Here is a 13,811-nt window from a genome sequence, read left to right on the forward strand (position 1 = left end):
GCGTGTGCCCAAAGCCAGGTGGCACGGAAGGTGAGCACAGGGAGTAATCAGGGCCCTGCCAGGGCAGGGAAGAGGTGAGGCTGCCGGAAGGTTTTCACTGGTGCCGTCGGACCCAGGGAAAGTTCGGCAACGGAAATCCAGGCACCAGCTCGCCTTGGCAGGAATTGGCCACCGGCTGCAAGAGTCCCCTTTCCAGAGACAGTTAACTTTTTCGTGCGAGATCTGCCTGCCTTTCCCTTCCAGATGCCCGCCTAGCTCATGCTGTCAGCAGGCTGGCAAAGCGGTCTCACTCCGCAGCTGAGGCGCACGTCTGTTCTCCCTCGCTGGTGCCAGGCTGGCTGAGGCCACGGGGGTGCTGAGAGCTATAGCATCCAGGCTATCATCCAGTCTGACAGCTGTCCGCTCCTGCCCCTCCGCGAAGCCCTCCGGAAGACGCAGTTCCTCCACGTTACAGCCCGTGGCAGTCCCACCACCCGCAGGTGTCTCGCCGGGTCTGACCCCAAACCGGAGGAGGGGAAGCGTATACATACCACCCTCAGATGGCCACCCTCAGATGGCGGTCGGGCCCCAAGGCAATTGTCCCTTCCTGAGTCCCGCCCAGGGAGATGAGGCCCCGCCTCCAAGGAGAACCCTTTGGAGGCCCCCACCCCCAAAGCCTTCCCTGCTCTGAATATTAGCCTCTTGGAGTCCTAGGAGCACGGGGAGAGCAAAGATTCACGCCCCCACCCGGTGGCTCCCAGTCTCGAGTCCACCATCCAGCCTCAGAGCATCACCCTGCACTCCTGTGAGGAAACACATCTCTGGGATTCCCCTCAGGCCGGGAATCTGCATTTTCAATAAGCACCCATGTGTCTTTTGACGCCAGGTGTAGGAGAAGCGCTTTTTCAGTGTGGGAATCCCTCTGAGCATTCTCGGGGAGCTCAAGAGCTTTTCAGCCCCTTGATCACTTCCTCTGTGTTGGGGCTCACTACCCGCCCCCCGTAAATGGCCTGTCATGTCAGACCTGCACTTCAGAAGCTTTTCCCTTGTATTGGGAGGACTCTGCCACCCTGGGACCCCACCTCGAAAGTTCATGGAGTAAGTGGAATCCCACTTCCTGATCAGTCTTATTTTCCTATCCTTTCTTCCCTACCTCCAAGCCCTGCCTCCCCCAGCCTCCGTGTTTCCTTTGCCATGGAGCCAAATTCCTCCGGGAAGGTTGTGACTGGCTTACGATGGAGAGGGACAGGGAGCTCGCTCTAGTCCCTGGCTAGTCTGGACACACTAGCTACCACTGCCTGAGCACCTCCTATGTGCTGGGTGCCTTATAGTATCCCTAATCACCCCTCCAAACCCTGAGGTGAGTCCCCTTGTTGTCCCCTTTTTATAGAGGAGGAAACTGAGACTCAGAGGTTAAGTCACTTGTCCTGGGTCATCCAGCTGGAAAGTGAGAAAGCCAGGATTCAAGCCCAGGACTTCCTGACTCTGAAGCCCACGTTCTTTCAAGACCAGATTAGTATAGCAGGCTTCAGGCTTTCCCCCCTCAAGTCCATCTGCTTGTCTCTCTGTCTCTCTCTACATTTACATTCTCTGGCTATTTTCATCCCCCAATCATGCCTCCCACAGAGGCGATTATTGGCAGTCAACAAATTGGCCCAAATTCTAGAAGCACCCGCACCCTCCAGGGGAGCTAATTTAGCCTGCTTCACTGCTCACCACCAGGACAGTCGAGAATAACTCAGGTACAAGCACATCCCTGTCCCCCATAATGGACTCCGCTAACATAAATGGATATGAAATGTCATGTGGTAGAGCAAAGTGCTGTCCCCTGGAAAGAAAGGTCTGACAGCTAAAAGGCTGCTGCTCTCCCTGCTCCTCGTCTTGTAGATAAATCTGTGAGCATGATATAGTACCGTCCCTGAGGGCCTTTCTGTTCTGCTGGATTCTGTGCTGGAAGGATTTCCTGTGCTGCCAGAGAGCAGACCCCAAGGGATGAATGAAGCCTTCCTGCTTCTCGCCCTTTGTAGCCCCGAAGGTGGCAAATCGTGCCTCTTCTCACTCCAGCTGGGGCAGCTTCTGCTATACGCGCTGCACGGTCCCTGCCGTGATCCGTGTTGGACACAGGGGCGACTCTGTGTGGTCGGCCAAGACGTGACTCGTGTCCTGGCTCCGCCACTTGATGAGCTGAGTGGCCACGGGCAAGTCGCCGAAACTCTGAGGCCCAGGTTTGTCATCTGTTAAACAGAGATAATACCACAAAGGTTATTCTCAGGGTTGGAGGTAATGTGTTTATAATGGGCCTGGCTCGGAAGGACTGAGGAATGTTACCAGCTGTTGTAGTGTTGTCGTGAAAACCCTGAGATGCCTCGTAGGGCAGGGGGGTGTTGAGGGGCCCAGGCCCTTCCTCTGGAATGGTTCCTGTGGTGTCAGAGAAAATAACATATTCCTAGGCTGAACCATATGAAAGAGCCAGTGTCTGACCATTTCTGACCCACGAAAAAGGCAGTTTTACCTACTAGCACTTACACATGAGCTGCTATCACTTATAGGAACCACCCCCCCTTCAGAAAAGGCGCATCCCCCAGAGTGATGCACAGTGAGGAAGGGGCGAAGTGAGGGGGGCGTGGGGGCCTAGCAGGGCCCCAGGCAGAGTGGTCCGTGCAGAGGCAGCGGCCAGACCCCACAGTGGCCGTCTCCTGCCGTGCCCCGTCTTGCCACCTCCGGGCCGCGGCCTGCTGTTGGTTACGAAGCTCTCCCTCCTGCCTCCTCGGAGCAGTTTCCTCTGTGGATCCAAACAAGCTGTCTCCGTCCTCATCGGCTGAAAGTCACTGGCTCCTTCCAGAAAGTGAAGGGGCGTCTGGCGTTTGTATCTTGGTAGGTCAGGAACATCCGGAAGGTCCTCAGGAAGATTGACAAGCCCTTCGGCCTCTACCCCAACTTCCTCAGCCCAGTGAGCGGAAACTGGATGCAACGTGAGTACAGAGATGCCACTACCTGCCCCCCCCCCCCCCCACGCACACACCGCCTTCAACTGATTGCCGCCAGCATCTGGTGCAAGGCACCTGGGCCGAGTGATGAGGGACACATTCATCAGAGCCGAATGCCAGCGAGGCTTTTGCTCTGTGCTCCCAGACACGACCTGTCCTGCCAGGCACTGTGGGGAGGCTTCACTGTTGTCATTGCTCTTGTGAGGGGTGTGATGGCCGCCACCTAGTGAGGCCTGCCCTGTGCGTCCCCCACACGCTCGCTGTCTCCAGCCTCCGTCTCTCAGGATGCTGCTGAAGCCTCCCTCGTCATCCCCCAAACTTGTGGGAGTGTTCCACATAGACCCATCTACTCCAGAAGTGGCCGCAAGAAAGACCATACATCCTCTCCCAGCCCCTTTGATCTGGTGCCCCACCTCCAACTCTAATCTTTTTTTTTTTTTTTTTTAATTCTTAAGTGGACTAACTATACAGCAGTACAAAGATCATGCATTCACCTCTGTATCTTACACCTACAAGAATTGGTCCTGGGATTTCCTGCTGTTCTCTACTCAGAGGCTTGTTCCTCAACCAGACACGTGTGGGTCGCCCACGGAGCCTCATTTTCAGCCCCCAGCTCCACCCACTGAAACGGAATGGGGTTTGTGGGGGGGGGGGGGCATGTGCAGGCTGGAGAGTGTTGAAAAGTCTCCCAGGACCCTGGGATTGTTCCCTTGTCAAGAGGCCTTGATTATGAGGCCATAGCACGAATTGGGGGCGGCAGGTTCCTTGGGCCCTGCTTCTAGGGGCTTCCCAGAGCACCCCGACCCTCACCTCCGCCATTTCTGCTCAAAGACCCGTTTCCCTTTCCCTGCCTCCAGCTCCAGTTGTTATGACACCAGCAAGGGCTCGGGGGCAAAGTAGACATGAGTCTAATTACTGCACGGCTGTGGGGAATTCACTTTATCTCTCTGAGCCTTGGTTTCCTCTCCTACACATGGGAGGAGAGCTAGAGTTATGTTCTTTGTGCACCATGGAGGGGTGTGGGAGTAACGGTCAGAAGGGGCAGGGAACAGATTTCAGTTCATCTTCCAAAGGTGGTATGTGTTGTTCTAAAAGGTGATGAATACCCATCAGTAAAAGTATACGGTCAGGGCCCGGAGGGCTGGCCAGCCGGCGGGGACACCACGGAAAAGCTGCAGAGGCATCGTTCTTCCACCCCTGAGTCTCTGTGATTACAGGTCCAGAAGGCCCAGAAAATTTGACCCAGGAATTTTCCCTGATGATGACCTCACTCCCAAGTGGCCTCCTGCAAAAGCCACTTACAGAAATGCAAAGTATTTTCAACCAAAACACACCGCCAAATCCAAAAGTGCAGGGAGAAAATGAAGGTTTGAATTACAGATTATGGCCACGGGAAGAGACAGTTCAATAACTGTTACTGCTTTTAATTGCAAGGCCCGACTGGGTAAAGAGATAAACTGCCCCCCTGCTGGCCTTAGCCGCTCCAGCAAAAGCCATAAAGAGAGGGAGAGGGGCGTGGCTTCCCAGTCCCAACAGCTACCTTGGCAAATTACAGGGAGCCCCCCACCCACCCCGCTGAGAAACATAACTTTCTTTTCAGGCTGCGCCAGGGGTCACAAGACTGAGCAAAGTCGGTCACGTACGGAAAATTGTTTCATATTAATAAAATATGAATCAGGGGCGCCTGGGTGGCTCAGTCGGTTAAGCGTCCGACTTTGGCTCAGGTCATGATCTTGCAGTTCATGAGTTCGAGCCCCGCGTCAGGCTCTGTGCCGACAGCTCAGAGCCTGGAGCCTGCTTCAGATTCTGTGTCTCCCTCTCTCTCTGCCCCTCCCCTGCTCATGCTCTGTCTCTCAAAAATAAATAAACATGAAAAAAATTAATAGAATAAAATATGAATCTGAGGCCTGCTAGAGAACAGAGGGAAGGCTATCAAGCCCTGCTCACCCGGGCGCCTGCCTTCCTCCTCCCGTGGGTTTGGCACCTGGACTCATCTCGGGTTTTCTGTGGTTTCTGCTGAGACTTTTTGGTAATTGTGTATTTTCCCAACAGATGAGAACATTCCCAACTTGCATAAGCTAAGTGTGTTCGCCTTCTTTTCCTTCCTTGAATCCTCTGGATTCAAAGCGCGTTTGCAACCACAGCAATTGCAGCTTGGAGAGAAGGAGCTAGGTCTGCGTCGGGGTCCCAGGCCCCCGCTGCTCCCGCTGGAAACTGAGCTGCAGGGTAACAGGGGAGGCCAAGACCCTCCTGCCACCGGGACTTCACAGCCAAGACAAGTTCACCAGCCTCCTGCTGGTACCAAGCACAGACGAGACCGAGCCTCACAGAGCCACTCAGAGCTCAGAGAGCTGCCCGCCCTTCAGCTTGGCCCCTGGAGTGGCTTGTCTGGTCCACTGCCTGAATCCCACACCTTCCTCGATGAGAAGGTGTGGCAAATCTAGATTCTCCCCAGTGGGTACGTAGCGTGAGCTGCCCACTGGCCCCAGTTTGGCAGCCTCCCCCAGGTTCACGGTACTTTCCTGAGAGCCAGTGTAGGGTGGCGACCTCCCCCTGCCAAGTGTGATGACACGATCAGGAAGCAGCAAAGCCCATCTCTGTTCAGGCTCATGCACACCAACGCATGCTCCTGTTTTGTATTTTATTGATCAAAAGATTGAGGCCCAGCGGGGAAGATGGCTTGCCCTGAGCTAATGGCAGATCTTCGCCTTCTGATTCCCACCCCTGGGCGCTCTGTGTGCCAAATGACAATTGTTCACTTTGGTAGAGGCCCCTGAGAAGCTCTGCGCGTGTCCCCGAGAGGGTGTCCTGTCCCAAACTCCCATGGCACTCCTGGGGGCCTGGCTCCCGTCTCCTGCACGTACCTCTGCCAGAAGACGCCCTCGACCGCGTCATACACACGCTGCAATCGCATGATGAAGTCCAAACTCTTTGGCTTGGCGTTCGAAGCCCTTCCCAACACAGCTCAAACCTACCTTATTTTCTTTCGTTCAGGACTTCCTGGACATCCACTGGGTGCCATACAGGCGCTGGGCATAAAATGAGAGTCCTATGCGGTTCCTCCCCATAAAGAGCCCACAGCCTGGTGGGGGAGGTGGACCCATAAGCAGATACTTACACCACAGCTTTGGGGGCAGCCAGCGGCAAGGACCCCCCCCAGTAAGAGTAGGACCTGCTACCACTGAGTGCTTGCCACGTGAGGGCCGGATTTGCGTGTGCGTTATCTCACTTCTCATGGTCACCCTGCAGGGAAGGACTGTGAGCAGGTTTATGAGGACACAGAAAAGCCTTTCTGAGGAGGGGATGCCCGAGCTGGGGTGTAGCAGGGAGGAAGTGTTAGCCGGGCAAGGGGGGGGAAAGGGTGTTTCTGGCAGAGGGGTCACCACAGGTGAGAGTGAGTGTGGGGAGGCAAGGGGCTAGGAGTGTCGGGTGGTGGAGAAAACGGTGACGGGATGCAGGCCCAGGTGAGCCTGGCGGTGACAGTGCCCTCGGCTGTGTGCCCGTGTGCCTCTTCTGTGGGCTGTGAGCTGTGGGAGGGCCCTGAGTGGAGGCGGACCCGATTTAACTTCCGGCCTTCCTCAGCCCCCTGCTCGGCACGGACCTGCTCCAGCCATGGACATGCCATGGCCATGCCGGGCCTGGCATGCCCCACACCTCCCTTTGTGCTGCGTCCTGAGCCGCGTCCTCATGTAGCAGTGGGGGATGGGGGGTGTGCTGCTGAGTCCCCCTTCAGAGAGCAAGGTTCAGCCCACACTCACCCCTCCCGTGGCTCCCCAAGGCACAGGATTTCTCTGATCTGTTCCGGTTTTTGCTGAGCCCCTGCTGGGCCATGATTTGTTTATGGGGCCCGGAAGGAGCCAGAAGGGCTGGTTTGCTGTGGGTTCCCCTCTCAGCCCACTTGCCTGGTCCCCACCTGTCTTTACCCTCTGACTTTTGGTCCCTCTCTCTCCACGCTGTCCTTTCTGACGCCAGGCACCTTTATTTTCATCCTCTGGTTGACTGTCAGGCTGCAGAAAGTGAGGGCTCTGCCACCTTGGTGGCCTTGGAGTCACTATGTAGACCCACTCACAGTTTTCCCATCTGGGAAAGGGGTTGACAACGCTTACCTACAGGCTTCTTGGGAGGTTGTTACAGACAATGCAGTAAAGTTCCTGGCCCACAGTAGACCCTGGAGAAATGGTAGCTTTTGACAGATTTTCTGTTTCTTTTTCTCTCCCCGCCCCCCACTTCCCCACCCTTCTGTCTTCCTGTCCCTGCTTTGTCCAGAGGAGCTGGAAATAACTTCCCCATCGCCCCTTTCCTGCCTGAATCTGTCCCCCCTATTTTCCTTCTCTTTTTCTGCTTAAATGAATCTTAACAGGGAACTGGAGTTTCCTCTTTGTTTCTCTATTAAATGCCTTTCTGTTTCCCTGTTGTTAATTTTTAAAGCATGTGAGCGAAGTGATTTCCTTGTCTTGCCACTCGGGTTAAGCGCTCACGGTTGACCCGTCTTTCTCCCGGGACAGCCCTGAGCGGAGTCACCTCCTCATTCAGCCACAGCCTCACGGTCCTGCTCTGTGGCCAACTCCAGGCTGATGCCACCCAGGGCAAAGAGGGGCTCTTCAAAACCCAATTCTTCCCTCCCCCTGCTCCTTGGAAACTCCATTTATCCTAACCTGCTCCATTTAAGCTTGGTTTTTTCCAAGTGGTTCTGTACTGCGACTAAATTAAGGCTCCCGTTCCTCCTTTCCATGGCCTTTTATGAACCTGCCCAGCATTAATTACCATGTTTGTCACCGGGTAATAAAAATCTCTGAACTCCCTGCCACCAGATTATCTTTTTAAAGAAATGCAACTCATTTACAGTTAATAACCAGAGGCCCTGCCATCCTCAGTCTGCTAAAGCGACATGATTTATATACCCGGGTGAGCCTGTGCACTTGCATGCCACATGATCGTGCTCAAGGTGGCCCTGGTTCCTCGAGTCACAGTCTGTGCCTTCCTTTCTGCCCCTGTCCTCTCAGGGCTCAGAGGCTGCTGATCAAACACTTGCTCCCCATCAGCACCCAGCACTGGGGGGGACCACAGAGGCCAGCGCGTGAGACTCGCCACCCAATGAGTCTCTCGGTGAGACCTGCCTGGTGGCCTCAGCAGTTAAAAATAATGTTCCCTCGGGCACCTGGGTGGCTCAGTCGGTTGAGTGTCCGGTCCTGACCTGAGCGTCCGGCTCAGGTCATAATCTCACGGTCTGTGAGTTCGAGCCCCGCGCCGGGCTCTGTGCCGACAGCTCAGAGCCTGGAGCCTGCTTCGGATTCTGTGTCTCCCTCTCTCTCTCTGCCCCTCCCCTGCTCATGCTCTGTCTCTCTCTCTCTCTCTCTCAAAAATAATAAACATCAAAAATAATTTTTTTTAATACTTTAAAAATAATGTTCCTGTCCTCTTTCCCCTCACAGACCACGTCTCGGTTGGAGGACTCGGGGACAGTTTTTATGAATATTTGATCAAATCCTGGTTGATGTCGGCCAAGACAGATGTGGAGGCTAAAGATATGTACTATGAAGCCTTGGAGGTAAGACAGGTGCCGGATTCTTCACCGGTGGTTGGTCCTTCACCACCGGGTCTGGCACAGGCCCCTAAGTGCAGGGGGCCCGCTCACCACCCCCACCCCCACCGTGGTGTGCTAGCCAGAAGAACAAGACAGTCTCCTCCCCAGCCGGTTGCTTTGCACACCCAGTTTGTGACTCTTCTCGAACACCTTGAAATTAGGGCCATGTTAGCATCCTCGTGTTACAGATGCAAAACCCAGGCTCAAGGAGGGAGAGTCATTTGTCCAAGGCCTCACAGGAAGTGGCAGTCAGTCTGCTTCAGAAACCGTGGTGTGTGAGCTTCAGTCAATGTGTCAGAGCCCACAGCATAGTCAGGTGGTGGCCCGGGAGCCCCCAAAAGAGGCTGCCAAAGCAAGACCCTCAGCCCTCTTCCTGGTGGAGCAGAGGTGATGTAATTAGCGTGTCCAAATGGGGAGGGGCCTCCCTCAGTGGAGCATCCAGTTCTGCTCCTTCTCTCTATGTGGCTGGAAATCAAGGCCCAGAGAGGGGAAGGCACTGCTCAAAGGCACACAGCACAGCGCTGGCCGAGCCGGAGCTAAAGCCGGATCTTCTCAGCCAGCCCCAGTGTTTCCCCCATGGCCCCTCACCACCGCTGGTCTGGCTGTAGGGTGTGAACTGGACAAGAGACGGTAGGCGGGGGTGGTGACTGCAAGGAGGGGGACACCTCAGGATGGAAGAGGGAGTTGGTTAGCCGGCGCTATTGGAAAGGAGGTTATAGACTCCCGTTGGCCCATCAATTGGTGCTTCTGAGCCCAAGTAAGGAAAAGGCCCTGGGTAGACTCCAGGCCTCGGTTTCCTCATAAAGTGAGTTGAGCAAGTCGGATTTACTCTGCTGCCGTGTTGGTCTGAGGTCTTATGTCTCCTCAGCTAGACTTCTTGCTCTTCTGCCCTTCTAAGTCGGCTCTCCACACAGCAGCCAGGAGAACTGGCTCCTTCACATTTGGAATAAACTAGACTCCTCACCTTTGCCCACCTGATTTAGACCTACCAGTCACCTTGAACTCCTTCCCCTTTGCTGTCAGGTGTGGTCCCCAGCCTCCTGCAGACACACCAGACTCAATCCCACCTTGGGGCTTTTGTATTTGCTGTTGTCTCTATGTGGAATATCATTCAAGTGGCTGTGGCCCATTTATTGGTCAACTCAAATACCACTAGGAATTGGCCTTTTGCCACCTCTCTCTGTCACAAACCCCAGACTTACTCTCTTCTTTGCTTTCATGGGCACTGAAAATCATCATGTGCCCATATTTGTTTACTCATTCATTGTCTTCCCCAAATAGAATGTGAGCTATCAAGGAGCGAAGATCTTGTCTAGTCGTTCACTGTGTCTGCCTCACTCCTAAAACAGTGCCCGGTACATAACAAGCACACAATAACTGTTTTGTGAACAAATGAACATATGATTGCTGAAGGGATGGATGGATGGATGGATGGATGGACGGACGGACAGACGAGTGAATGGGTGGATCAGTGGGTGGGTGGATGGATGGAGGGAGGGATGGGTGGATGTGTGGGTGGAAGGATGGATAGGTGGGTGAATGGGTAGATAGGCAGGTGGAAGGATGGATGGGTGAGTGGATATAGTGGATGAATGGGTATGAACAGTTGGACAGATGGATGAGTGATCTCTAACTACCCTGTGATTGCATGAGTCTGACCAGAAACAGTAGTGCTTAAAGGAAGTGCATTGAAACAGGCCTCCACAGCCATGGACCTTTTAAACTGTGGGCTTGGTGAGGAGTTTTTCCCGCCCAGCTCCCCAGCACCAAGACCTTGGTCATGAAGCAGCTACTGGGACTGCAGTCCCATCTCAGTCTGAGTCTCAGCCCCAGATTCAGCTCCAGCGGAGCTTAGACCACAGCCAGTGTCTCCTATCTGAGGATCTGTGTTCAGCCTGCACAGGAGATGCTGCCTGGAAAGGCCTTTCTACATTTCTGTCATTCCTTGCAGGGTAAACATGAAGTTAGTGAACAGCCTGGTTCCCTGCCCTCAGGGCACACTGTAGTTGAGGCTTCAAGGGAAGAAATGGTCATGAATTATTTAAGCAAACGGGAGCTTTATGGAAAGCACTTGATTGAACAGGAGAGAACTTGGCTTTGCTCCCTGAATTTGATATCCCTAGTGAAGAGCCTGGAGTATCTCTGACCCTGGGTAAAGACTGGGCCTCCGGCAAGTTTGGGGCTTTGAAGAATATTCTGGTAGTTCTCAACCTTGTCCACACGTTAAAAATCACCAGGGGAGCTATAAAATCCCATTGCTCAGGCTGCACCCTGGCAAGGTACATCAGAACCTCTGGGCTGAGGCCCAGGAAACAGCCTTGAAAGCTGCCTGGGGCAGGGGGCGGGGCGGGGTAGGGGGGGTGGGTTTCCAGTGTATAAGTTAGAACAATGTCCGGCACAGGCGGGTGTGGACGATTCAGACACGCAGACTGGGCACACCCCCGGAGGGTCCCAGGAGGAGAGGAGGAGTGAAAAGAAGGACAGGGAGAGTATCTGTCACTGTGGCCTCCTCCAGGCAGGTGCAGTGACTGCCTTGTCTTATTTAACCCCATTTTACAGACGAGAAACTGAGGCTCAGAAAGGCCCGAGGTCACACAGCAGCCAGTGTCAAAGCCAGGGTGCAAACACTGACTCCAGATAGAGTGCTCCTGCCAACCACAAAGGAGCCTGGCTTGTCTGAAGTCCCTCTCGGGAATGTACAGATGGGGTCCCCTCCAGGAGGGCCAAAGGAAGCAGAGGCTTCCTCACAGCCATCCCAGGAATTATTCCCAGTTTACAAATGAGGAGAAGGAATCTTCAGAAACGTGAAATAAATTTGCCCAGAATCACCCAATTCTCAAATTGCAGAGCTGGGATTCCAGCCCAGGCCTCTGTATCCCGCTCGGCTCTGCTCTGTCTCCTGCTATGATTGAAGCCTAACCAGTCAGTTGGCAGCCTGTGTTGTCTCGTGTTTGGCTTAGGGTTTTAGAAAGCCTTGATTTTTAATCTCTGCACCTATCTGCTTGTCTCAGTAGTGTCCTCACAGAGAGACTGGTCTGTCATTTCGTCTCTACCACAATTACTTAGCCTGGCATTAACCCAGAATGGAAATAACCCACGGGAGTCAGTCTGGAAGGGGCAGTTTTTGCACTGCGGTTGAGGCTTCCTGGGATCGCCCCCAGATGTCTGTGTTCTCCCCCAAGTGTCGACAGTGGGTAACTGAACCAGATTTCTGCAGCCTGGGTTAGCCTGCCACCCCTCCTCCACACCCGCCTGGACCCAACTCTACCCAGGAGCCAGGGCCCAGCCCAGAGCAGACCCAACCCAGTAGTGAGCGGCTCCCCAGGCGCCCCCCCTCAGTGCTCCTCCCCACGTGGCACAGGTGCCCTGGGCACGTCACGTCATCAGAGCCTCCCCATCTGCTATTCAGTGAGGGTCCTGCAGCCAGCCCCCCAGCCGGGACCTTGCAGGAGCAGGAAAAGAAACAAACCGATCCAAGAGCCAAGGTGTTGGAGTGCCTTCTGTATGTCAGCCCCTGGCCGGAGGTTGGTGGTGGCGGCTTCTGCTCTCACGCAGCCCTCAGAGTCCCGAGAGAGAGACAGACGTGCCACAGACACACACACACACACACACAGATACGGACGCACAAAGTGGGGACGGCACCACGTAGAAAGGCGACAGGGGAAGAGCGGACCGGGACAGCCGGGGTTTGGGCCAGGGCGCCGTCTCCAGCGAAGCGCATCGTGGAGGATGCCCAGAGACAAGCCGGAGTGGCGCAGTTGGGGTGGAGCATGTTTCTTGTAAAATGCCGACCACAAATCCTAATTCATGCGTGTATTTGATTTTGTGGGGAAGTCTCTGACTAGCAGGTGAGCCCCCACCTCCACCCCAGGCAGGGCCCAGGCTGCGTGTCTTCAGGGGCTATATACCCTGCCCGAACCGCTGCTGGCCCCAAGGAGGCTACACTCGAATACTGGATGGGAGGAGAGGGTGGGAATGAAAAGAGGCTGGGGGAGGGTGGGGCGGGCTGGAGAGGAGCTGGAACAGCCCACGGGCACTGAGGACTCTCACTGCGCCAGGAAGTATGCTGAGGGCTGCACATACATGTCACCCGGTCCTCACAACCCTATGAGGTGGTTTATGGTCATCTCCCCATTTCATACACTTGGAGATCGAGGCACTCGGAGAGCACATAGAACCTGCCCAGTGTCACACAGCTTGGAACTGACGGAGGTGGCATTTGAACCCAAGGAATCTGCTTCTAGGAGCCATGTCTGTGGCATCAGGTTAAACTGGTGCATTATTTACAGAGAGCAGAGACCCCCGGAGAATATATTAGAGGGGCAAGAATGCAGGAAGAGGTCTGGCCAGGGCCCCAGAGGCCTAGCCCTGGACTAGGACCCACGGGCACTGCCATTACCTCTGACTCCTGGGCTCCCAGGGAGTAACGGCAGGGAATGAGGGGTACAACGGCCTGACACCCACACCCTCCAACCTCCCGGGAGTCTTTACCAGAAGGAGTGGCCATCAGGTAGAGGAAGAGCGGTCTGGGCGTCTGGTCCTTGGCTTAATCCTGGTGTGGCTGGGACCTGGGACAAGCCACTAAACCCCTTTGTCTGTAGAGGGCACTGCAGCCATGTGCCTGGCTCGTCGTGGGCATTAAATGAGAAGGTGTGTGATAAGGGCTTGTAGAGAGAAGCTCTTAACTTTCTGTGGGTCCTTTTTAAGACTCAGATAAAATATCTAGACCCTCTTCCCATGAAAATGCACGCACACAAAAGTGTCACACACAATTTGACGGGCCTTCTGGACCCCCTGGAGCCCACCTACAGGCCAGCTGGGCTTCAGGTTAAGACTCCCTAACAGAGAATACAGTCGAGGATGGATAAGAATTTTTAAAGATTTTTTAAAAGATCTTTGTGCACAGAAGATTTAAAAGTCTACATAAGAGGGGCACCTGGCTGGCTCAGTTGGTAGAACATGCAACTCTTGATCTCCGGGTCATGAGTTCAAGCCCCACGTTGGATGCAGAGATCACCTAAAAGTAATATTTTTTTTTTAAGTCTAAATGAGAGACTCACCCTAGGGAGCTGCCTCGTGTGCAAGCCCCCGCAGGCACCAGGCTTCAGCCAGGCGAGTGGCAGAAGGTGCCACTGGCCCCATCAGGGACCACCACCAGCCAAGGTCAAGGGCCTCCTTTGCCTGGGATGGAGGGCCCAGCAGAGCTGCGTTCACTGCTGTCTGCAAAATGTTCATTTTTCCGTCCTCTCCCCCTCCCTTCT

At 54.6% G+C, this 13,811-nt stretch overlaps 1 protein-coding gene across 1 annotated transcript in view; it reads left to right on the forward strand.

Moving 5' to 3' along the window:
* The window catches only part of MAN1C1 (mannosidase alpha class 1C member 1), a 141,260-nt gene that overhangs the window by 121,423 nt on the left and 6,026 nt on the right, over positions 1-13,811 (forward strand). Inside the window, 2 exon segments of the mRNA XM_043574097.1 lie at positions 2,858-2,951; positions 8,399-8,514. Of these exon segments, the coding sequence (XP_043430032.1) occupies positions 2,858-2,951; positions 8,399-8,514 (210 nt within the window).

This window comes from Prionailurus bengalensis, chromosome C1 (assembly GCF_016509475.1).
Source record: "Prionailurus bengalensis isolate Pbe53 chromosome C1, Fcat_Pben_1.1_paternal_pri, whole genome shotgun sequence".
NCBI lineage: Eukaryota > Metazoa > Chordata > Mammalia > Carnivora > Felidae > Prionailurus > Prionailurus bengalensis.